Genomic DNA, 26,277 nt, shown 5'->3' with positions numbered 1-26,277 from the left:
AGAGGCATTCTGTTAGAAGTCACACTTTATATCCAGTTCACCAGGATGGCTTGCTGGGACCAGTAACAGCAAGAAAGTTGTTATTCATCTTTTTATATTCTCTAGCCTTCCCTTAACCCATGGAAGTTCCCATGGAAACTACAATTCAGCATATTCTCTCCAAACCTCATCTTCCATTATTTGGTGCTAGACTTTAATTGCTTTCCCTGGCTCAATTGTAATAGGGTTTGGTTGCTGTCTCTTCCGGTTGAGATGTTTGGGCTGAAATCAAAATAAACCAGACTCTCTCAAAGGGTTTCAGTGTGTGTTCACAGGAAACCCATTCTGCTGCATTTCTTTCAAGCATTATCAGTTCCAATAATGTACTGAAAATTTAAGCTTCAGATGCATTTTTTAGGGGGAGATTCTATTATGCCCTTAAAAACTGGGGCTTATCATGACTGCTTGGGCAGGCCCCATTGCATTCCCCTCTGTGTGTGAATGTGATGAAATAGATGTGGTGTTCAGTACAATGGAAGCTGGTGACACCTGGATGTGGAAAGGCAAACCCAGCACGTTAGTATTATTTCTATGACAATAATGAGATCTGGGCCCCACCATGCTAGACACTCTACAAACACATGGTAAAAGAGAATCTGAATAGACCAGACAGAGTGGGAGGCAGGGCCGGCTCTAGGATTTTTGCCACCCCAAGCAAAATCAATTTTGCCCCCCCACCCCCCGTTTTTTTCTTGCCTCGCCTCAACTCCTCCCCTTCCCCAAATCCCCAGCCCTGCCTCCTCCCCCCAGGCTCTGAAGCCTAGGAGGGAGGGGGAGAAGCGGCGCACGCGCCGCGGCCACTCAGAGTCTCCCCTTCCCTCCGAGGCTCTCAAGCCTGGGAGGGAGGGGGAGCAGTGGCACGCGAATCAGCTATTTCGCGCGCCGCAGCCACTCGGGATCTCCCCCTCCCTCCCAGGCTCTCCTGAGAGCCTGGGAGGGTGGGGGAGCAGCGGTGCGCGAGCGGTGGCTGCAGCAGAGGTGAGCTAGGGCAGCCGGGGCACATTTTTAGGGGCGGAATTCTGGTGTTGGCCATGCCACCCCGAAAAATGTGCCGCCCCAAGCACCAGCTTGTTTTGCTGGTGCCTAGAGCCGGCCCTGGTGGGAGGAGAAGTAACTTGCCCAAAGTCACACAACACGTCAGAGCCAGGAACAGAACTCAGGTCTCCTGAATCCCTGTCAAGTTCCCTTTGCAATAGACTAGTGGTTCCCCACCCGCAGCCTGTGGGCTATTTGTGACCCAACCAGCACAACGCTGCGGCCCATGTGACAACCTCAGGGCCATACAGATAGTGTATATATTGTGTGGATGCGGCCCACGTAACACATATGCGGCCTGCAATGGTAAATAGGTTGAGACCCAGTGCAATGAACCATTCTGCTTCCATTGCTCTGTTCTCTGGACTGAGTCCCATTTTCTCCTCTTGCCAATATCACTAGGGGTTTGTGATGTCCATTGAAAAACAAGGCAGGTTCTGCCCGCCTTGTCTGCTCTTGATCAGCGTTCCTCCCTTACCGTACATCCCATCCAATTGGTTACCAGTTGTGCTTTAACACTTTGTAGCTGGTACTGTAACCACCTTAAGATGCCTGCCCTTCATATGTGTATTCAAGATGGACAAGCCACTTTAAAGAAAGTGTTATTGGTCACACTTTATATTAATGGCACATTTATAAATGGTTTATAAATGTTATGTGCATGTTACAGACCTGGGTAGTATGTGTTATAGATGGTTACAAGAACATCACTAGAAGGTGTTGTACATGGTTATAAGCCATTGTGATAAGCAATCTATTGACTTGTTGGCCTTAACGATCCTTGACACATGATTAGATGTTTTAATAAATTTTGTCTTATAAGCGACTTATAAATGTATCCTTAATTTAAAGTGTGACTGTTATTACTTATTTGTATTCTGGTAATGCCCACAATATTAAGCACTGTCCACATAGAAGGAGAAATGGTATCTGCTCCAAACAGCTTACAATCTAAGAAGACAATCAGCATACGAAGGATGCGGGAGATGCACCATCAGAATTGGTTTATTTTTTTTTTATATTTCATATTTGCAGGGTAGGGATGGTGGGAGAGGAAGTTGGTCTATTTTATTAAATAAATACACATTAACCATGCTCGGCTGTGCTGCAAACTGTCCATTGGTAGTTGGCCAGTCCTTTTACAGGAGTCACAAAGAAGCAAGAATTCTGTATGTAACAGACATGCCTACAGTCCACTCTCTCTAAAGCATCACTGTTACACCATTACAGAATTGGTTTGATAGTATCAGGGGAATAAAGAAATCAACATCACAGGAATAATGTCAGTCTCCTACACCTTGCTCTTCCACGTATTGGAACTGCCAGATAATCTGAGGGTGAAACTCCTGTTGACTTCAATAGACTCATAGACTTTAAGGTCAGAAGGGACCATTATGAACTTCTCATCTGACCTCCTGCACAACGCAGGCCACAGAATCTCACCCACCCACTCCTGTAACAAACCCCTGACCTATGTCTGAGCTATTGAATTCCTCAACTTGTGGTTTAAAGACTTCAAGGTGCAGAGAATCCTCCAGCAAGTGACCCGTGCCCCACGCTGCAGAGGAAGGCGAAAACACCCCAGGGCCTCTGCCAATCTGCCCTGGAGGAAAATTCCCTCCCGACCCCAAATATGGCGATCAGCTAAACCCTGAGCATGTGGGCAAGACTCACCAGCCAGATACCCAGGAAAGAATTCTCTGTAGTAACTCAGATCCCACCCCATCTAACATCCCATCACAGGCCATTGGGCATATTTACCGCCAATAGTCAAAGGTCAATTAATTGCCAAAATTAGGCTATCCCATCATACCATCCCTTCCATAATCTTATCAATAGGGCCTGGAAAGATAACATATTTCATCATTTTCAAAGCAGTCCTATTGTGCTGTCCGTATTTAGCCCTGTAATAATTTGTGCAAAAACTTGCCTGTGTGCACAGACATATACAAATCAGGAAGGCATATGTCTAATAGATGTCACAACATTTTGGCTATTTCGTATTTAGCTTTCCAACTGGGACTATTAGGATGCGCGCTCTGCAGCAATCAAACAGAGCAATTAAAGTAGTGAGATATGTAGAAAGAAACCTGCTTCTTCTTTTATTTTCGGTATCAGACATTTTACTATTCTTGTATAGGCTGAAAATATAATTTCAACTACTTCTCAGTTGGAATAGGTCAGCAGTAAAACCACTTGCTCATGTTTTTTTTATTGCACCTAGAGAAGATTCCTTAAACCTGTTTACTTCCGTCGCACTTCCTTTTATTTGCAATCATTTATTTTTGGTGGGAAATCAGGCGGTATTTGGCCAAAGCTAATGGACGTTAATGCAATAAGTTGGAGCGTATGAGATGAGTCAGAAAATTCAATCTCGAAGAAAGATGCTCACATGAATCTTTCACAGTCAATGAATGACCATCAGGATTCCATTAATTTAATAACCAGGGTTTCATTTTTTCCATTGGAAAAAGGCATCTTTGTGATTTAATAAACTTTAAAACTAAAATTGGAGTGGAAAACACGGGGGGAGGAAACCCAAAATCCACTGAGTGTGAGACTGTCCCTATCTTCCTGAACTACAGGGAATCATGTATAGCAATGCAAATAATAATAATGTACCATTGTCTAAGTGGCATGTAGCACTTGCACTGATTGATTAACTATGTGCCACATCCAATAGGGTGAAATTCACCCCTGTGGAATGGGCCAGCATGAGGCCTATGCACCGTATGACCTACTTAAGTCTTATTTTAAGGAATTAGGCAAGGCTTTGCGAAGGAGCTGAAGGGAGTTAAGCCAAGATGTGCAGATCTGATTAGTGATTTTTGGATGCCTCAATTTTTGGGTGCCCAGTCGGAGATACCTTAGAGAAACGGTTCTCACCCAGAGGTCTGGGGCTCCCTGGGGGGCTGTGAGCAGGTTTCAGGGCGTTCAGCAAAATAAACCAGAGAGCAGGGCTGGCGTTAAACTCTCTGAGGCCGAGGGCAAAAAGCCGAATGCCAACCCCCGCTGCCTGGGGCTGAAGCTGAAGCCTGAGCAACTTAGCTTTGCGGGGCCCCCTGTGGCGTGGGGTCCTGGGCAATTGCTCTGCTGGTTGTAGCACAGGTGGGCCATGGAATTTTTATAGCCTGTTGGTGGGGATGGAAGGGCTCAGGAAAAAAAAAAAAAAAGTTGAGAAACCCCTGCCTTAGAGGAGCCAGATTTTCTAAGAACTAAGCTGCCACTGTCTGAAAATCAGGCCTGTTTGAGATGTAGCTGGTCACAGAAATGGAGGCATCCAAAATCACGTCGTCACTTTTGAAAATCTAGGCCTAAGGCAGCCAATTCTCACTGAATTTCAGTGGGAGTTGGTAGCTTCCTTCATATAGGCTCCTTAGCTTGTACTTGCTCTCTCCAGAGGGAACCTCACCCATAATCTTTATACAGGCAAATTCCCACTGACCTCAATGAAATTGTTAGAAAACAGTGTTTTCTCTTTGATTTTCATGTTTAAAACATGCAGCCGACACTCTTCACAACCAGAGCGCCCTGTTTCTTGAGAACATCTCCAGGGTCAGACCCGCCTCTCCAGAGACTCCAGAATCTCCAGACACGCAGAGTCAGTCACAAGGAAAGACAAGGAGGACAAGCTTGGTCAGCATGAACAGTGAAACCTCCGGGTCGACAGAGAGCTTGCCATCAGCAAACATCTCCAGTAGTGAGTGAGGCTTTGTGGTGTTTGTTTCAATCCTTCCATCTGCCTCAGGCCTATGGAGGTTTATTTTGAACAGGGAATCTTCCATTTCCAGGAATACTAGTAGTGCTTTTAAGAGCCTAAAAAGCTAGAATTTTAATTAACCCAGGTTAATGTCCTCCATTTATATAGTTGGGGTTTTTTGCATTTTGCTCAGATAAGGTAATTAAATTGAGGTCATGCTTTTTATTAAGGGTATTTTTAAGTCATTTATAAGGAGTACATTTTAATAGGTGTTATAAGCATGTTCCAATCTTGGATACTGTTACCCCTTTTTTGACCCAAGCAACTAGTCAAAGTTTGGGTCCCTGTGGGTGTCCCATTTGGGAGGAGAATTTGGTGATAGTCAGGTATTTCTTTGATGCAGTTTTGTTTATTTACAAAGAATGTACAAAAGTCCTGTGTCTTAAAGTGCTATAGATAGTTATAAGCAACCTATTGGCCTGCTGGACAATACTAATCTGTAATTGATGAATTTACCCTTTTTGAAAACATCTATTATTCAGAGATGATTAACCCTTTAAGAGCTATTTGTGAGTGAGTTCTTAATATAAAGTGACAACATTAAACTAGTCAGTTTAATTGTATATGGTCTTAAGACATTATAACTTATCATTTATATGATGGCAGCATGCAAAGCCCTCAGTTAGAATCAAGCTCCCATCATGCTGGGAGCTGTGAATATGCTCCCTGCCCCAAGCAGCATGCAACTAATGGTACAATTTGCATTGAAAACACTTGAGCAACTGTTTGAAACCAAATGATAGACTGTTTTTGATTCATGAAAACACTACAATTAATATTAGGCTTTATAATGTCTTTTACAGGAACCTAAATTTTGGGAGAATCTTTTTAACCAAGTTGCCGAAATCAAAAAGAGAGCGATTATTAACAGGATATCTGTTAGAAACGTGGTTCCATGTTGCTTGTTTGTTATTTTGCAGTTACTGCCAAATGGTGGGGAACAAAGCGAATAGATTACGCCCTGTACTGCCCAGATGTTCTAACAGCATTCCCAACAGTGGCCCTGCCCCATCTCTTCCACGCCAGCTACTGGGAATCAACTGACGTTGTGGCATTCATTTTAAGACAGGTAATTTCATCCTGCCTGTCTGTCTAAAGGATAACTCAGTAATAATCTGTATCAGACCTCTTTGAATGTTAAGCTATACAGCAACCTTCGTTTGGTGAAAAGTTATTCATCCTTTCCGAGAAACAGGCATTGTCTAGGCACATGACCGGGAGTCAGGAACATCTGCTTTCCAGTCCCTGCACTGGCACTGTTCCCAGCGGCATCTCACATTTGTTCTGTTTTGTTTTCAATTTTGCTATCAACTCAGGTGGAGGTCACCTCTTTAGTGGCAGGTGAGGTATGATTGTTATATACTGTCAGAGAAGGATGCTTTCGTAGCTAGAGCACAGGAGTGGAAGTAAGATGTGGGTTACACTCTCAGTTTTGTCCTATCCTCCTTGATCTTTGGGAAGGCATTTGCCCTTTCTGCTTGGCGTCCCTAGGGTACCACCCAAAAGGTGGGAAGGGGAGATAATACAAAACAAGCGGCAGTGAGAGCTGAATAGTTATCGACAAATCTCTTTGAAGATGAAAAGCACTATATTAAATGAAGAAGAGATGAATTGTCATAAGCTGGCATCTAAAAATAGGCACAAAGGATACAAATAGTAATTTAATGTGCAAGTTCCTGGGCTTTAATCAAGGTTGTATTTTTGGATCAGAATTGTCTGCATGGTCAGTATGGCACTGTAAGCGCTACTCTTTGGTAACAGAAGATGCTGTTGATATTAGGCAGCACTGATGTACTTTGGATGAAATAATAGCTTGGTCTAATTGTGTTTATACGGAGGGCACGGAGGAGTCTGAGCTTTGACTCCTGATAAAACAGGCCCCGAGTGACCAAGACATTAGTCTGACCCCGTGATTAGTATGTGTGTGTGTTACCTTTATTTATCAAGAGTAAGTTGACTTCTGTTTACCTGGGAGAGGATTTTCTAAGGAGTGTAAATGAGGAGTAGGTGCTCTTTGCATGGTGATCAGCACAGTATAAATACAAGCGCTGGTTGAAATTTTTCCGATGGAGGAGTACTGCATCTGAAAAATGCGGATTTGATGGAACCAAAATTTTCCCTGGGGATGTCGATTCAGCTGATAGAGCTGTAACACTCACACCTCCTGGTTGTGGTGTTCTGTCCCTCCTAGTGGCACCAATACCACTTAGAGAAAGAGAGATTAATGAGTTTGCTCTACAGCCTTAGCTAACAGCTATCTGGCTTTTAGCTCATGCAGTAGAGGCTCATGCATATAGCTCCAGAGGTCCCAGGTTCGAGCCCGCCTGCCGATGACTGGGGTCTGTTGACTATCTAGAGTCTGCCTGTCTGGTTTCCTGCCAGCCCATCTGGCTCGCTGGACTGCCCAGCTCCCCAACTGCCCACCTACTGGACTGCCTGGCTGGCCTACCTGCTCAGCTGTCTGGATCCCCAGCTGCCCAGCCAGACATGTTGAAAACTTCCATTCAGTTCTTCTGAAATAGGGGTTTTTTGTTTGTTTTTTTTAAAACTTCCATTGCATGGAAAATTGCACATTTCCAACTTTCCGTTCAGATTTGTAACAAAATCTTTGTTGACTAAACTGTGTGTCAATGGAGCACTAAAGTCCAATGCTAAATTCTTATGCAAGTTCTCAGAAGAGTCATCTGCCTCCAGTTGGTGCAATAGCTTATCAGCTGATTCTGAGTCAAAACCTGCCCCTGTACAGTATCAATGTTTACTTGTTTTAATTAACTCTGGTTTTATCAGAACTGAGGGGGACCTTTAGCTTGGACACTGGTGCCAAGATCTGGAAAAAGGTTTTGTTTTCTTCTTCAACAGTCACCTTTTTCAATGGGTCCTTAAGTTGAGTAGGAAGTGTCCTCATCAGTCTATCATTTGCCTATCAAGAAGGAACCTAAAAATATCTACAGCTTACACTGATTTAGTAACTTCATGCCATTTCATTTGAACAGAATCCTGTGCATTTTCACAAGAAACCAGTGACCGTTAAACTTGTCATTATCATGTTCCTTATTCCAGGACAGAGGACAGCTGTAATATAGATACATCTTGGACTCAGTCTAAAGCCAATCTCAATCTTGAAGTCAATGGAAAGACTTTCACACACTTACCATCTCTGAACAGAAGAGGGAAGTGTTTCTTGTGTTTACCCTTATAATTTACTCTTTCTATACATTCTGCATAGCCATTACGTGTATTTGAGATCAAAAAACCTCAGAGTTCAACTTTTGAAGACCCTCTAATCTGGGGGTTTGTAAACCTTCCTCCCCCAGGTCAAATGTTCCCCTCCCCCACGCATGCTGATTCAGTTTCTTTCCACAAGCCTATCTTCTTTTAACTGGTGTTATGCACTAAGAATAGAAGAAAACTTCCATTCCAAAGCTAAGCTGCCAGAGGTAGACATCCTGTATATGCTATTTGTTTTTCAATACTCAATTTTTTCTGCCTCCTCTTTTACCTTCCCCCACGTTCCTAGTAGGGTCTCCATTTATTTTTCACTCTGCCTCCCCTCCCCCTGCACCATTAATGAAATACGAACCCACTGCTATTCAAGGTTTGATTCAGAGTCTGATTCCCAGAATGTCTGAGTGGTTTGAAAATTATGCATGACACGCTTGTGCACATTGTGGATATGGGTGTGTGTAGGTACATGCATATACACAGTCTGTGCCTAGCAAAACAATCTATCAGATACTGCAAACTTCAATGTAACTCATGCTTTTTTGGCAAAGTTCATACAAGCATATCATCCATCACCCTTTGCGCTTAAAATCAGGGGCTTAGATCCAGTATTCATAACTTCCCCGTTCGATGCTTAGAGATTAAGGTAATAGGCCCCTTAGAAACACCTAAAGTAGACAGATTTAAGAGGTTATGCAGATATCTTTCTGAGGATTTCAGCACAAACTTGGCAATAAATGGTCAGAGGCTCTCTCCACAGTGGAATTCTCAAGGCCAGTTTAAGTAAACTTTGCTAGAAACAGTATCATCAGTCAGTTAAAAGCAAAATTTACCCATTAAACAAAACAAATCTCCATTTAAAGGAATAATAGATTTGCTGCTCTCCTTAAAGCGGAGAAGTGGTCACATTCAGAATTTTATTTTTAGAAAATAATTCTTCAAGTAATAGAATTTTCAGCTCTGCAGACACAGACACATACACACAATTCGTTCTGATTTCCAGTGCTTGTGTCTTACTGCTCCCTCCCTCTTCTTCTCCAGCTTTGGACTTTATGCCTTTTTATCATGGCATGCTCTTCCCTCTTCTATCAAGCACCCTCTCCTTTCCTCTTTCAAATCCCTCCCTATTCCTACTTCTCTCCAAGCAATCCTTCCTACCTTCTCCTCCTCAGGGTCCCCCAGCGCACAGCTGAGCTGTTGTGCTGTGTCTTGACCCGTCTATGTGATTTTTCTTGTGTAAGTTGATTATAAGCTTTTCAGGGGCAGGGACCATGTCTCTGAAGGACCATGTAGATTTACAGCACTGTGTAAATGACTAGGTAATACAGGTACAACTTGTTCGCTCTGCCTCTGTACAGATTCAAGTTAATGAACGTTCTGTAGAGCCAAATTGTCTTTGACTGAGCAATGCCCATGGTGAATGGGATTTGTGCTGGTGAATAAATACCCTGTCTAAACTAAAACCCCAGAGTCCTCTATACCTGTTAGACAGTCACTCGTATAGAGTAAAGCCAATCATGGGTTACCCAGGTCTGCTTGTACTTGGCTTTAGAAACATATTTATCTTTCCATTAGCAAATTTGATTTTCCTGTTCGTTTTCCCCATAAGATTTTAAGCAAGTTAAGACCACAAGTAGCACAGATGTAAACTTCAGGTGAAAGGCTTCCCAAGCCAAATCAGGTCTGTCTTGACTCATTCAAGTAGTCCCTAGAACTCCAGTAGGTTTATCCATGTGAGGAAAGTCAGCAAGACTTGGCTGTCTTTATGTGGAGAAAAAAAAAATCATTGTGGGCTGAATGTTACCATGTCATTTTCTATGAAAAGATATTTTCCTTCCTCTCATACCTCTAAATATTAGAGGAGAAACACCCCTCATCCTCTGCCCCCACCTTTGCAATGCCCTTCTCTCTGCTCATGACCCATTATATTTTATAAATGTCAAGACTGAGTGCTCTTCAATGGTTCCATTAAAGCCCTATCCTGAGAGGGAGATGGCAAAGTCGATCAGTACCATTCCTGAAGAAGAGCTCTGTGGGAGCTCGAAAGCTTCTCTCTCTCTCATCAGCAGAAATTGGTCCAATAAAAGATATTACCTCACCCACCTCGTCTCTCCAGTGCTCTTCCTGTCACTTCTCAACATAACCCCTCTGTCTGTGAAGCGGGTGAGGTAAAAAACGGTGGACAATTAATTGGTTAGTCAGTTGTTCCAATAACTATAGATGTTTCTTCAGGTGATCCTGCTGAGATTGTTGATGTGCTTTGACACAGGCAAGGAACCAATCCATTGGAACAACGGTCTCAGAAACATAGCACTACAAGTAAATGGCTGCTTAGCCTGGATTGGAAAGGAATGCTGGCTTTGTGGTGAACACTGAATTGGAGGCTCAGAGACCTAGGTTTAATTCCGTTTCCTGTGTGACTTTAAACAAGTCATTTAGGGCCAGATTTACACTGGTATTTAGGTACCTAAAGTTTCAGATAGGTGCCTAACCGGCTTCGGTGCTTTTGTAAATCTGTTAGGCCCGTAATTCCAGTTGAAAGCCGTGGGGCTTTTACTCGGAGGACCTTTCTTTGAGACAGCAGCGGCTGCACTGGCAGGTCTGCGGGTCTCACTAACGTGCATATAAATATCCATTTAAAACAAAAGCGAGGCTGAGATTTTCAAAACTGCCTAAGCAAGTTGGGCGCCCATCTCTTCTAGGCAGCTGGGACATCTCAATCTCAACAGGCACTTTTCCATTTCAGTGTGAACCAGGCTGGGGACATCAGATTGGCTTAAAACGTTCTGGGTTTGGCTCCTCTCTATTAAGTGCCCATCAGGAGGGAATCTTGGACACCAGGTTGAAGGAGTGTTACGATATCCATATGGAGGCTGAAATAGTCAACAGCAGCCATTTCACATTAGCTCGTGGAGGAGGCTGAACTGAAGGTTTATGCTTGGTGAGCCAGTTGCTCATTTACACAGAAGTAACCTCATGTTATCCATGGTCCATCGGTCGCCAGTCAGAGTACCAACCTTCTCTTGTTTAAGTTTGTAGACTGTTCCTTTAGAACCACAGAGAGCACAGTAGCTCCCTGTTGGGTGCTGACATTTAGATCATATGGGAGTATGGCTAGACTTGTATTTTAATCAAGCTTTGCATGTTCAACCACTGGACCGAATTGGTGCTGGCATCTTTGTTGTTATGCTACTGCATATGGACCTAATACGTGGAACTACTCGCATGGGGGATAGGTGAGGAAAGCCAGTGCAAGTGGGGTCATGGAGAGGGCCACCAGGCCCATCAAGGAAAGGGGAAGGTTGCAGCAAATGCTACTATGGTCCATAAGCTACCATGCGACTGCTTTGTGGATGGCTTCACAGCCCAGGAGGAGAGGATGCAACTGTCCCCGATCCTTATGTAACACTCCCACTGTTTACTCTGGCTTCTGTGGGTTGTGAGGATTTGAGTCTGAAGCAGGAATAAATTTGCTTCATTGTGAATGGAAAACAATACAATGAGCTGCAGACCTGCATTGTGCAGATACAATAACTATCCTCTGGTTGCTTGACACTTAAGGTGAATGAAATGCAGGTACATTAATATTCCTGATCCAATTACCCATTTCTCTAGTGTACTCTTACCAGATGATCTGGGGAACACAACTAAACTGTTGCAGCACTGTGCTTACTCCTCCCCCACAATCTAGTGGCTGCCCATCATTTGTTATAACATTAATCTCATTTCAGGTGATGAGGTATGAAAATGTGAATGTCAAGGAAAATGACAGCTTGGACCCTGCAACACTAAGCCCCTCCAATCCACGAGAGAAATGGCTACGCAAGAGGACACACGTCAAGCTCCGAGTACGTATCATGCGTCATCCCTGAGCAGATGCAGATATGTCTTTCCTGGCAACAATTTCAATGGAATGCAGTTCTCTCACCTGAAGTGTGATTGTTGCATAACTGCAGATTAGTAAAGAATTGAAAAGCATTAAGTACCTCTAGGGAGAAGGAGGGAATGTGTGTGTGCATGTATCCTACTGACAGTGAACATATAGAAGTGAGAACTAAAAGAACAGAATTCTGAGGCTTCAACAAAAAAAAAAACTTAAGTGCTATAAAACAACAAAAATGATATTAAAATTAAAGCAACATTGTTCCAAGCACAATAGGTTGATCTGTAAACTCAAAGCATCTTTAGTTGAATAGTGGATATTGGTTACATAACATTTTGCCCTTGCTTAGCTTCTTAATTCTCAGAAACACAGAGATTCACAAGTCAGAGTTCTCCAACACAGGTGTGAGGTAGGTCATTTGCCCTGCTTTTCAGAGTGAGAGAACCAAAAGGTAAAGTGACCAGTGCGTACTTGGCAGAGTTGAGAATAGAATCTGAACGTCCTGACTCCTTACTTGTGTGGCTAAGGCACAGAACTATCCCTCTCCAGTGCTATTAAACCAGACAACACGGGGATTGTGCTTTCTAGTCCTCAATCATAATCTTGCTATTAGGGCAGTGGGATCCAATGGTGAGATCCAGGAGAACTGGGAATTGTGACAGCTGGGTTTGATTCTCCTCTCCAAGGGCAAAGGCCTAAGCGTTCATGTGCTTTGTCCTAGCCTTCTGTGAGGGCCAGGGCAGAATTTCAACCCCAGGGAGTAGTGTTAATGTTTGTTTAAATACAGGGTTGTCTGGATCTGTTCAGCACCCCGCATCCTGAGGCCTTGGGGTACTATTATAATACTAATAAACAATACTAGAACATTAGAGAGAAAGGGTGGCCATGTGAGTCAGGTGCTGCACTGAGATTCGGGAGAGATGGGCTCTGCCAGACTTCTTGTGTGACCTTAAACAATTTCCTTAGGTGCTTTTGAAAATGCTATCCTAAGCCACTTAAGAAGAGCACACGTCCTGCAGATTTTCTCAATGGGACTTGGGCTCCTCCTAAGTAATTCATGTGTTTTTGAAAAGTCCCAATCTTGATCTCTCTGTGCCTCCGTTCCCCATCTGTAAAATGCGGATAATATTCCCTTCTTTCCGCCCTTTGTCTGCCTCATCTATTTAGATTATAATCAATCTCTTTGGGACAGAGACTACCTCTTAGTATGAGTGTCTGTCGTCTCTGACCTTGATGGGGCGTAGGCACTAATATAATACAAACAACCTAATACAAAGCCTACCAAAGGCATAACAACGTGGAAATACTGACCTTTTGCTTTCATTTCAGAATGTAACTGCCAATCACAGAGCAAACGACGTCATTGCAGCGGAAGATGGTCCTCAGATACTGGTTGGGCGGTTTATGTATGGCCCCCTGGATATGGTCGCTTTAACGGGTGAAAAGGTAAAGCTAGAGCTTCTGTGGATCATTTCCCCCAAATTAATGTTAGTGGTGACATGTGTTGAGCACACTTAACTGTCTGTATTACATAGATGACTCCACAGTGATGGGGACTATGTTTAGCATCTCCTGTCACCCTGGCAAACATGTGCTGAAACAACCCTTCTGATATCTGACCTTTTCTACCCATCACCTTTCTTATGTGCTCCTGGCCATCTGAACGGGTGGATGCTGAGCGTCAGCTGTGAAGTGATTCCTAAGCATTCCATCCTATCACACCACCTACTGGGGACAGAATTAACTTCCTGAACAAGAATTAAAAGAGAGAATTCTGTAGCAGCGGCAAATCATGGGAGAAAAATGTATATCCCCCAGATGAGACATTCGGTTAAAGGAATTGGGACTCCGGGGGAGTCGCATCATTGTTGTTTCTCTTAAACTAGGAAGCCTGAAGATGAATTTTAGCACTGGAGTAGTAATGTGACCCAGCTGGGGCCGTTGCTGCTCCAAAAGTCTCATACAATAGAAGTGTTTAAGGCTAATAAAGCCAAGCGTTAAGCTACAATAAACCAGTGAGTGTGTATGGCCTGATCATGCAGTGAGCACTGGAGGGGCAGAGCCCCACTGGACATCATTGCACTTGTTGCAGGATCGGTGAACCACCCAGCCTACTTTTGGGGTAGAACATCTGGCCCACTGACCTGTGTGATGCCCATTAGTGACTGATACGCAGAGAATACAATACTACCCAGCCTATTGTGGATTCTCCTTTAGCTCAAGTGGCAGGGCTAAAGTGGATTTTGGATAGAAGTTCTCAAGCTACCAGTGTATCCCCGCTGTTGACCAGGAAGTGAATTTCGCAGTGAGGCGTCTAGTAGTGGAGTGGACAGGCCACTTGCCTGGGTGTCAGGAGAGCAGGGTTCTGTACCCAGCTGAGTCACAGACTTTTTATGTGATTTCGAGTAAAGTAAAACAATTCGCCTCTCCGTGTCTCAATTTTCTCATCTGTGACATGGAGAGAGAGATGCTTATCCTGATACCTTTGCATAGAGTTTGAGTTCTGCAGATGAAAAACATTATACTAGTGCTTGTTGTTATTTTATTACATAGGCACAGATTCATTGCAAACTGTAATGGTGAATCTTTTTGTGCTTCAGTAGAATCGCCCAACAGTGGCTCTGTCATATTTAGATTTCATGATCAGTGCAGTTCTATTTAGTAACAAATGTCTGTAACCGAAAATAATGACAAGGTCCAACATTGCTACACTTATGCCATCAGCTTGTATAAACAAAAATGTGTCCCCTCTAGATGTGTGGTTTAATACCACAAACATAGCCTTAAAGAATGACTTGCAGTTGTTTCCTTAAATGAGTTATCAGCCTTCATTACAATAGGTGATGGCATAACTATCACTGTTTTGTCAGAGGAAAATGAAGGTGGTGGTGGTAGCTGAATTATTGAAAAGCAACAGATAGCATCCCTAGCCCTGTCATTGCTGGCAGGGTCGTGACACAGCTGAGCTGAATGTAATCACAGGCTAGGAATGAAATAATGGGTTCTGAGCACAATCTACTGCTTGCACTCTAACCTCGGGCATCTTGCTTTTGAAACCATCTGCAGTTAAATAATCACTCTTAATAACTGGTCTACATAAAGGAAGCTTGCGTTGTGCTCTCACTGCTATTTAACACACCTCAGCTACCAGGAAATACATGCCCCTTCTTTGTTTCGTGGAATGTAGACGTGGGGCAGATTTTTTTTTTTTCCTTTACCTGATGCAGTACAATCTCTGGCAGCACACGTGCTAAACTGGGGAAAGTGAGCTAAAGAAGCCAACCGGGACTAATTATCAGGCATAAGCCCTAATCAGTCTGTATTATGACTTCCTCATGGCACAGTGAGAATCTTACTTCAGTGCAAAAGAAGTCTTGCTTGGAGTTCCAGTACTCTGAAACAGCCATTATTTCATGTGACCTTGGATAGAGAATTGGCCACAGCAGCAGTTTTCAACGTGAGGGTCACAACCAGCTGTCCTACTGCCTTGCCTTTTTCAAATTGCTACATGGGAAGGAGGTGGGGATCCTGGTATGGAAAAGGCTAAGAACCTCTGTGCTTACAGGTACCTTGGTTCCCGTAGCCTGGCTGTGACAAATATGTATAGAATGCTGGCAGTCCCATAACTGTAGTGAAGTTGGGGGACACTCACTGCATGTACCAGGACTATTTAATTTAGTCACTGTCACTCTCCCCTTTGGTAGCATTTCTGATGCACTTTCCCTTGTAAATATTTGGATTCTCATCCGATAGAATTCAAAAGCACCATTGGCCACCTTCTTGAAAACCTAGCAGACAGGCTAAGGCTTGCTTGGTGCCAGATATCCATATCTAAAGATTATCCCCTCAGAAATTAGAACCATTGCAGGGGTAGGAGGAGGAAGCCTGAATTTCTGCTGCCATTGTTGGACTGGTTCCTTGGTTGCATAGTAAACTTTGGTTAATATAGTGCTCGTTAAAGGTGAAATGTCTGGAGAGTAAACTATTAAAATGGGCCATTTAATTTCAAGAGGTGTGCAGATCCTGTAGTCCAACCCCCTCAATACAACAATCTTTATTGTCTGGGATGGTGACAGATTGCAGGTACATTTCCAAAAGAAAATTGTGTGTGCGCACGCGCCAATGGCTTTTCAAAGCAGGTTTGTTCCCCATTCCACAGCATTTGGAATCGCAGCTTAGGGAACCTCGTTGCACCTCTGCCTTTAATGTAATAGCAAAGTCCCCCACAACTGAATTACTGTAAAAGGCAAAAATTGCGTGGCTTTTCCTAATGCAGCCATAGAGAACTCTTGGTTGAGTGACATGGTGGAAGTTGACTAAATTTATTCTGGGAGTAACTCCATTGAAATCAATTAAGCTACAGCAGGGGATAAATTTGCCTCCTTATGTTGACTCCAAACCCAGTAGAGTACATGTAACAGTATTTCTGTGCTTTGTTGTTCTGCTCTACAATTCCTAAGAATGTGCTGCTGCTATGATCCCATTGCAGAATTCAGCCTTTCCTGTGCCAATATAAATTTAATTATCAAAGTGGGGTGAGGTTACATTTAGTTAAGATCGTTGTTTCAATCTGGTGTCTTGGTTTGTAAGAACTCTGAAACAGCCCTATTACTTGAGATGACATAGGGGATAAGATCACAGATTTGCTCAAACTTTATTGCAGATGTTTATCATAGCCCTTTTATTAGATTTTCAACCACTCTTTATTCTGATCACATTTTATATATATATATATATTTTTTTATATATATAAAAATCTTTTGGTACAGTGATGAATAGGAAGCTCGGAGCGGGCATCAGTACTGGCATTATGAGAAGCACATTCATTATATTGCTCCAGAACTTGATTACTACTTATGCATAACATTCCTCAAATGTAGAATTGATATTTTGAACCTATCTGGTTATGAGTGAACAATGCAGTCTCATAGTATATTTGCTTTGTATTAAAAGGCTTCAGTTATGCATTCAAGTAGACTACAACTCCCGCCCGCTCATGAAGTAACCCCCCTCCACATCATTTTTTATTTATATTACAGTAGCATCTAGAGCCCCAAGTAAGACAGGGGCCCCATTGTGCTAGGTACAATTGTACAGAGAGAGTGAGTCCACGTCCCAAGGATCTTAAAAGTCTAAATAGGCAAGACAGTGACGGGGTGGGAGGGAAAAGGAAGCAGAGAAGTGAAGTGACTTGCCCAGCACTACATAGCAAGTCAGTTAGAGCCAGGAATGGAATGCAGGTTTCCTGAGTCCCACTCAGGTGCCCCATCCCTTGGACCACCTGCCTTTCGAGCTGTTGAAGGCCTAGATTGTGGCATTTGCACTCACACGCATGTTTCCAGGTGGGGGATGTGCGCCGCCCAGGTGGCATTCTGCCTGCCCAGTGCTGAGGCAGGCAGGTAGCATTTTCAGGAGCAGCAAATAATCTAGGCTTTAAAATGAGGCAGCATGTGTTCCCTTAGTGCCACTGGCTGTGCTGGGAGAGTGAGACACTGGGTCCGGCCCCTTTCATGTGTGGGATGCCTGAGGTCCTTGCTTGTGCTTCGAGAACTGAATCACTGGCACGGTGTCTGCTCTCTGTGTCATCTACTCCCCTTCCCTGGTGCTCTTTTGCAGCAGCAGTTAGTCTGGCCTAAGTGTTTGATCTGCCCCTGCTTCCTGCACCAAACTCCGGAGTTGGGGTGGTTGTGCTAGCAATGCAAGAGAACAAAGCACACTGTGTCCGCAGAGGATACAAGAAGGTCACTTGAAATCCAGACTGATTTTGATTATAGAGGCACGAAAAGGAGCCGTGGGAGGGACGACAACTCTTAAATTAGCTGGATCCTGTGTTGATTTGAGCACTCCATAAGCATCACTTGATGCATGATCTGGGAGTCGGATGTAGTTAGCTTCACTTTAGGTTGCTCTCATCAGTAAGCAGAAAATTCTCTTCGAGCTATGATTGCTTTCAGCCTCTTGTGTAAAAATACACTAGAGGAGTCAGTGTTGGATGCTAGTAAGGGAGGCCTCCCAGTTAGAGCACAGAACGGGGAGACCAAGATTCCAAACTAGGCGCAGTGCCGTGCCACCTTGGGGGCAAGTCATGTAACTGCTCCGTGCCTCGGTTTCCCCATCTTTAAAATGGGGATGAATATTTACTGCCTCACCCTGGGGTTGAGATGCTTGAAAAGGGCAAGAATTTCTTTGTTCCTGTCAGGCACAGTGCTGCAGCTTACGCATATATTCCATTTTCCAAGGGAATTCTTCAAAAGAGTCCATTAGGATTTCTACAGACTGCTCATTTGTATTCCCATCGACTTTCTGTCATCTCAGTAACAGTGAACGCATTTGGCTTCTAACAGGTACAAGCATGAAACTAACTAGATTGAAAACGTATCCCAGTTTATTCCTCTTTCAGACCGCAGACCCACTACTGCCATTTAAATGTATGTCTCTGGTATAACCCAAAATACAGCAGTGGGACTAAAAAAGACTAACTTGGAGAGACATTACTTATTAAGCTATAAAGATGTGTATGGAAACAAACTCATGCAGGGATGAGTGAGGGAAAAGGTAGTGCAGTTAAACCAAATGCTGTTCTGATCACAGTCAGATGCTTAATTTGGATGTTTCAAAGGCATTTTACATGCTTTATTAATATTTTATTTGTTTCCAGTGTCTTTCAGTATGCATTTTTCTGCATGCTCGGTGTTCTATGGGGAGGTGCATTGTAACCTAAATAGTTTGACTGGCCACACAACATATAACTCTATTTTTGGGTAATGTTGGAGTTTGCCCTTCTGTTAAATGTAACCCCAAATCCCATTATTTTCTCCGGCAAGGGAGACTCCAGGATTTCAGCCATGAAATGCCTTGATTCGACATGCAATCCTATTAAGGTCAATTTAACCCCAGTTCCGAGGAAGACAGGTGGAGTTCCATGTCTGTTCTGTCGAAGCAGGGGGTTCCTAGAGTGCCCATCACCATGGTATCCAACGCTCTAATTCAGCAGAGCTCTTTTAAGCACATGTTCAAGTGCTCTGCTGAATCAGGGTCTAAGCCTTTAATTTATGCCACCATAGCATCTAAGAATGTTCCATAGAAACAGAGTCCCCAGCTGCTCCGTGTGGAAGCTGGGCCAGATTCTCAGGCGGTGTAAATCAGCCTCTTGACTTTGGCAGAGCTATGCCAATTTACACCAGTGTTTATTATTTTACGGATTCCCCCCCCCACCCCCCGGAAGGGCTTTGTCCTTTGACAACACTTCCCTCCCCCACATTGTTCTGTGTGCCCGTGGTCTGCCTTGCTGCTGCATTCATGCCTCAGAAAGGGCTGCATTTCAGCAATGGGGAAAGCAAAGCTTGCGTTAGGATGTAATAAAATTCTGTCATTAGTCTCTCGTGCCTTTAATGGTGCAAAAGAAGTGTTTGTCATTCCAACTCCCTTGAAGAATTCATTTGGGCTGTGGAATTTTCACTCATGCAAGTGTAGTTAACGTTCTAATTCGGGGGGCTGTCAAATCTCACAATGAAAAAGTACCACTCTGCACTTATGTATAACGCCTTTCATTTAAGGATCTCAAAGCACTTTGCAAAGGAGGGCAAGCATCGTTCTCTCCATTTTATATGGGGAAACTGAGGCACAGTGAATAGACATAGCAATCAGTAGCATTTTATGTTCCTACCATAAAGTCGTTGCTGTGGAATGGATATGATTGACTTGTTTGAGAGTGCAGACCAAAGAGTTTGTTTGCTTTTTCTGTGAAATTGCTTTTTACTTTGACACCAGAAGATTTTTTCCCCGTCTTTATAAAAGAAAAAGGGAAGAACTGAATGATTGAATAAAATAAAGTTCAAGCTGTAATTCACTAAAGAAAATACATCTCTTCTTTCTTTATAGATCCACTACTCCTTTGAAAATTGTCTGTAGAGAAATGATTCTTCTCACTTTATTGCTATCAAAACTTTCTCATGTTTTCCCCATTCCTTCCTTGTGCTAAGGGGTACTTGAAAGATTCAGATACAGAATCCACTTAGGGTACAAAATGAACAGTGTGAGCAATAGGCCTTGGCTACACGGGCAATTCACAGCGCTGCACTTGCTGCGCTCAGGGGTGCGAACCCCCCCCCCCCAGTGCAGCGAGTGCAGCGCTGTAAAGCGCCAGTGTAATCAGTGCCTGCAGCGCTGCACGCTCGCTCGCAGCACTGCAAGCTATTCCCCTCGGAGAGGTGGAGCACTTGCAACGCTGCGAGAGAGCTCTCGCAGCGCTGGCGGCACGACTACACTCGCGCTTCGCAGCGCTGTGAATCCGCGAGTGTAGCCAAGGCCATAGAAAGTTTCAGGACTTAGAAAAACAAAATCCTCAGAAACGTCCTTCTGTGTGTCTATATGAGAACTGACTTCACACTGAAGTCTAAAAGCAGCTGGAGGGGGGCAGGGGGAGGGAGGGGGGTAAATGCATTGGTAGATTTTGGTAACACTTCTGTTGTAAGCTTTCAAAAGGGTTTTAGCATTTAATTGTAGTCAAACCTCATTGCCACAAGACATCATTCAGGCCAAGAGACCTGGACATTTATAGGGATAACAGGAATATGCGAAGTTAGGGGCTCGATTCTGCAAGATGGTCCCACTCTTGTCCCAATCCTGCACAGCACTTAAGCACACTCAGTGTAGAAGTAATCCCTGGTGTCTTGAATAGGGGCAATTGTGTGCTTAAGTGCTGTGCAAGATGGAGTCCAGAGTACTCAGTATGTTGCAAGATTGAGCCCAGTAATTTAAAAAAAGTGGTAAATAATAGATCTTCATGCTTCAGGACATAAAACACCCTCTAACTACAGAGGGGTTATGAGAAAACTGTCCAGTGGGCAGATTATCCCATAACCATTCACTGTGGGGTTTCTTGCACCTTTCTCTGAGGTATTTGGTACTGGCCCTTGTCAGAGACAGGATATTAAACTACTACTGGTCTGAGCCAGTCTAGCATGTGCTGGGAGTCTGATGGGTGTTGTATTCTAACAAATGTAATAGTTTTTTGTTTGTTTGTACTTTTACAGGTTGATATCCTTATTATGACTGAACCCTCTTCGGGCAGGTGGGTGTATTTTGACACAGAGATCACCAATAGCAGTGGAAGAATATCCTACAACATACCCAAACAGAAGAGGCTTAGAGTTGGCGTGTATCCCATCAAAATGGTGGTTAGGTAATATTTTCAGATTTCAATGTTCGATAATTAAGGTGTGGGATTCCCTAGTACAAAGAGAGTTATGCCATTAAAAAACAAACAAACAACCCAACAGAAAACTGCATTTACCATGAATGCCATTCTTCAAACGGAGCAAAAGCACTTTTTGTTTGTTCACAACAATGAGCAAAGTTATTGCTCTGGAGATGTTTATTCCACCATCATGGGCTCAATATGTAGACAAAAGAGCCCATGCTTTTAGACAATGTGGGCCAAATGATGGCCCTTGTCTGGATGGAGAGGACATTCAGAGCTTGGTCACGTATCTGTTCCAGTTGTGGAAATGGGTGCTGCTGTGTGGCTAGACAGAGGGGATGGGGGCAAATATCAGTTCAAGGGGTTCACTGTGGGGCTATGATCAGGATATTTGCACTGGGAGGTGGGACCTCTTGGCAAACCCCCGCTGAACAGATGTTTTAATTTTTGTACTCCGAGGTGGCAGTTCTGAAGAGGAGCAAGGCAATCAGCTAGCCTGGCTCTGAGTGAGGACGGAAGCAGAGGGAAGGGGGTTACTTACATTGCAAGTAACTAATAATAACTGGCAACAGACTACTTAGCTACCATCTGAAAACATGTTTTAATTAATGCACATAAGGGGAATGATGCTCTTTTAGAGGGACAAGTCTCCTGTTAATTTTGCTTTCTAGACCAAAGGCAGACTTGGTTAATTGCTAAGATTAATATACTAAGCTGTAGGAGTAAAACTAGTCAAAGTGCTTTATGATACTTCAAAACCCTCACTTGCAGGAAAGCCTCTCCTGGGCTTCGTAATGGTCATTCACATCACGGGAGCCATCACTGCAGATTTGAATAAGATACTGGAGACAGGATGGTTTTGTGGCCGGTGTAGTTCTGCCACAGACTTCTTGTGCAAACTCGGGCTAGTCACTTCATCTCTTTGTGTCCATTTCCCAGTGCTTCCTTTCCCCAACCCTTTGTGTGCTTTGCCTATTTTTATTATAAGCATTTTGGGGCAGTGAGAGTCTCTTAATATGTCTGTACAATGCCCAGCCCAATGGGACCCTGATCTCGGTTGCAATGTATAGACATTGCAGTAATACAAATAACAGCCAGTGGGACTACACTAACTAGTGTTTAGCCTTGCAAATACAGGGGATCAGGACCGACTGAAGGCCCTAGCAAAGGTGTAGCTTGCGTAATCCAGAGCCTGCTTGTGGGTGGGGTTTGGGTAAAGGATGATCTGCATTCCTCAGGGTGGTGACCAGTTTCTCCTGTTGAAATGAATAGTGAAGGTATTGCCATGTTCCAAGTCTGCAGTTCAGTTCATCTGTTGATGTCAGGCTGACTGAAGGAATCACTTTAATTTTGTACTCAGTGCCAGGCTTATTTTAAATTGAAAAACACAGCCTTAAAGCAACAATTCAGTGAAGTGAAATCAATTGACTCTCTCCTAGCTCTCAAGAGTTCCATGAAAAGCCCTCTGCTGAGTCAAGCATAAAGAGGAAAAATGTGTGAAATAAAATTAATCTGTCTAAGTGTGTGGATTGGGGCAGATGTGCTTCTAAAGCTTTTTATGTTTAGTAAGAAAACTGCTAAATGCTTTGACATAAAGTTTTAATTTAATACTCCACTTTAGAGTTAAACTTCAGGCCCACTTGGGAAATACCTTGCAGATTCCACTAAACGTCTCCTCTAAAATAAAAATGGAACTAAAGGTGTCCTCGCAGCTAATCAAATGGAAGATCAGCTTTCCAATTCCACATATATATTTTCTTAATTAGTAATAATTCCATTGGAGAATAGCAGGCAATCAATTTGAGAAGATAGGGCTGCTTAAAAACAAATTAAGGTCTATTTTGGGAAGTCTGCAGTTTAAAACATTGCAATTGACTCAGGAGCCAATCTCCTGCTTCCCTGGGTCTTAGATTGCAGGTTTAATATGCTTCATGCTAGAATGGAAGTAGTTGTTTCCTCCTTACCCTGAAATGATCATGCCTGGACCTGACGTGATGCAGGCACATTTCCAAGCAGAAATCCACCCTGCAAGATGTTGCCAGTAACACCAGATATAATTTCCCCTATAGCTGTAACATTCACCGTGACAAAGGGGGCAGGGCTTGGGTCAGAGCTGCAGAGCAACATGATTCATATGGCAGGAAAAGGTGAGGGATTTGTGGAATCTCTGCACCTGCCTTTTGCGGGTGTGCTAAGAGCTGTGCTCCAGTGTAAGAATACTCAATGAGTAGAAGCTTGCAGATGCCAGAGCTCTGGAAGTAGGCACCTAGTGTTCGAATTCCTCCCCTTTTGTGAATTTGTTAGATTCTTCTGGGCCAGTATTTTCAGCACAATAAACAGGGACAGAGGGATGGTCGATTCCTGTCCATTGCTGTTAACATAGTGAGGTTGACTTTTTGCAAACATGCACAGTCAGAGAAGTATACATCGCTTTTTTCTATATAATTGTGGATGCCTGATATTTTTAGGCTGCTTTAAAAAAATCCAGGGCTAATTTTTATTTCTCAGTTGCAAAAAAGGACAAACCCTCCAGGACTTTATTGTATTGTCAGTGATTTTTGTTGTTGTCTTGCAGTGCTTTAATTGGATTTATGCAAATCTCACTGTTTTAGCCCAGTGGACTTGGAAAATTAGCTTCTTAAAGGGTCCCAACATCTTTACTTTCTGGTTTATAGTGGAAACCGGATAGTTGAGTCCCGTTAGGCTTGTGGAGCCTTGAATGCCTTGTCCCAGACAGACCTCATTTCTGGATTTCATTGTAATTCACAGAGTTTGAGTTCTGATGCTTTGCTTTGTTTTGATTCTCCAGGGGCGACCAGAGCAATGCACTGAGTTACTTGACTGTGCTTCCCCCGGGAATGGAGTGTGTGGTGTTTAGCATTGATGGCTCCTTTGCAGCGAGTGTCTCAATCATGGGTAGTGACCCCAAAGTCCGAGCTGGGGCAGTCGACGTTGTCCGGTAAGTGACGCGTACACAGTGGTGTTTTTGGAGTCCCTGCCTCATCCCTTTTTAACAAAGGGGATCAAACTGGAAGCGAGAAATAATAGATTGTTCACAAATGTTATGGATTTTAAGGCCCATAATTCTTTGCAGATACATTTTTGTATCATTCAGACATCCAGCTATACCTGATTTGCACGGATATTTACACATTTTCTAGATGTTTAACTTCATGATTTCCACAAAGTTAAAAGGCTGCCTCTGGGAAACATGGCCTAAAAGTGTATGGAGTCAATGGATAATTTTTCCATTTATTACTCTGATTATCAAAAAGGCTGGTGAGATATTGAAGGATTTTATGCCATAATGAATTTTAATCCCGAGGCATGATGTACCTTCCGCATGTAAAGCACTATGAGAATCAGTTTTAAGAACCACCTAATTCCTTCACTTAAGAAGTCAGTTAATGCTGCACTGGTCAAAGAATTGGGGTCTATCATTTTAAACTCAGTGCCCCTTGAACCCTCCTGAAAATGGAGTGATGAGCATCTCAGTTTCCCAGGCTGTGATTCTGCTCTTGCTGAAGTCAAAGGCAAAATTTCCATCCATTTCAAGGACAGCAGGACTGAATCCACAGGGTGCAGAATATTTAAGATGAATTATCCCTGGTGTTTTATACAACAGTATTTGCACAAGTCTGCCTATTGCTCTTCCCCATTTCTCTTGAGGCATACAAATTATTGCATGTACACACCAGGATTTTAGCTATTAAAATCAGAAGTCTGACCCCATCCCAGCTAGCCTTTTACCTATTGAGAGATTATGCCTGGCTTTTCTTACATTGTTCCCATGTTCAGCAAAGATGTTCATTAAGATTAAAATGGATGGTGACTTCTCCCCCGCTTTCCACTCTCCCATGCTGCTTTTGCTTCTAACAGCCACTGGCAGGATCTGGGATACCTGATCATCTATATCACTGGCCGTCCTGATATGCAAAAGCAGAGAGTGGTCTCCTGGTTATCTCAGCACAACTTTCCTCAAGGGATGATTTTCTTCTCGGATGGGCTTGTTCATGACCCACTACGACAAAAGACTATTTTCCTCCGGAATCTAATGCAAGAGGTAATAGAGGCTCTTGTGTACATATTGAAATCGAATGATCAGTTGCTGGAAAATCAGATCTCTCTTGTCATTGTCAAAGGGGAGGGTCTCTTCCCCTTGGAAGGAAAAGACCATTGTTCATTACAAGGTATTTTGCTGTATCTTGGTTTCCTTCCCAGCATTCAGGTGCAAAGAAGGCTGCTCTGCCTTCTGAGGGTCTTGGATCAAGGCTAATCATTTTGATGATGCATATAAATAAATCCAGTAGCTATGAACAGTACAAGGTCAAATGTGTGTAGCCAAGCTATTGTCCTGATTTAAGAGAATCCAGTCAACATGATGTCTGATAACGGCTGCACCCTTCCATTTGCTAACAGTACTGAAATTCCATTCCTTGTGCTGTGATCACATAAAATCCCCCAAAGCAAGGTTGGAGATCTTTAAGGATCTTAGTTGCTACAGGTTTCAGAGTAGCAGCCGTGTTAGTCTGTATCCGCAAAAAGAACAGGAGTACTTGTGGCACCTTAGAGTCTAACAAATTTATTAGAGCATAAGCTTTCGTGGACTACAGCCCACTTCTTCGGATGCATATCCGAAGAAGTGGGCTGTAGTCCACGAAAGCTTATGCTCTAATAAATCTGTTAGTCTCTAAGGTGCCACAAGTACTCCCGTTCTTTTTTCTAAAGCTTAGTGTTTTCCAGAAACAATCTGTCATGATGGGCTACATTAGAAATAGAGTTTGGATTAAGCCAGCACACAGTGGCATGGTGCACCCAACCTTTCTATGGTGGTCCTGTCAGAGACAGCAGAATTTAAATTTGCATTTGTAAAAAGTAAAGGGCTAATCTTCTCAAAGCTTGCATAGGTGCCAATTTCTTCCTGCATGCACATCCAGGAGCACAAGCAGAAGATGTGCATGCACAGAGATTTCAAAGGGGGTGGCGGTGTTTGTTCAGAGTGCAGGATGTGGCAACGGGTATGGCAGTGGGATATGCCCACATATCCTATTTTCAGAATTGTGCAGACGTGCTGAGGCTGATTTAGTTACACACTAGCTAAGCACAGGTTTGGTGGGTGCTCACTAGCAGATGCAG

General features: G+C 43.3%; 1 protein-coding gene across 1 annotated transcript in view; it reads left to right on the top strand.

Annotated features, from left to right (window-relative positions):
* PITPNM3 (PITPNM family member 3) overlaps nucleotides 1–26,277 on the top strand; it is a 366,258-nt gene that overhangs the window by 331,857 nt on the left and 8,124 nt on the right. Inside the window, exons 12-18 of the mRNA XM_034752560.1 lie at nucleotides 4,580–4,774; nucleotides 5,755–5,903; nucleotides 11,788–11,904; nucleotides 13,269–13,385; nucleotides 20,975–21,123; nucleotides 23,951–24,100; nucleotides 25,021–25,204. Coding sequence (XP_034608451.1) covers nucleotides 4,580–4,774; nucleotides 5,755–5,903; nucleotides 11,788–11,904; nucleotides 13,269–13,385; nucleotides 20,975–21,123; nucleotides 23,951–24,100; nucleotides 25,021–25,204 — 1,061 coding nt within the window. The remainder of the gene's footprint in view (nucleotides 1–4,579; nucleotides 4,775–5,754; nucleotides 5,904–11,787; nucleotides 11,905–13,268; nucleotides 13,386–20,974; nucleotides 21,124–23,950; nucleotides 24,101–25,020; nucleotides 25,205–26,277) is intronic.

This window comes from Trachemys scripta, chromosome 18, assembly GCF_013100865.1.
Source record: "Trachemys scripta elegans isolate TJP31775 chromosome 18, CAS_Tse_1.0, whole genome shotgun sequence".
Lineage (NCBI taxonomy): Eukaryota > Metazoa > Chordata > Testudines > Emydidae > Trachemys > Trachemys scripta.
The sequence above is the reverse complement of the archived record's forward strand: the minus strand, read 5'-3'. Positions and strand labels throughout refer to the sequence as shown.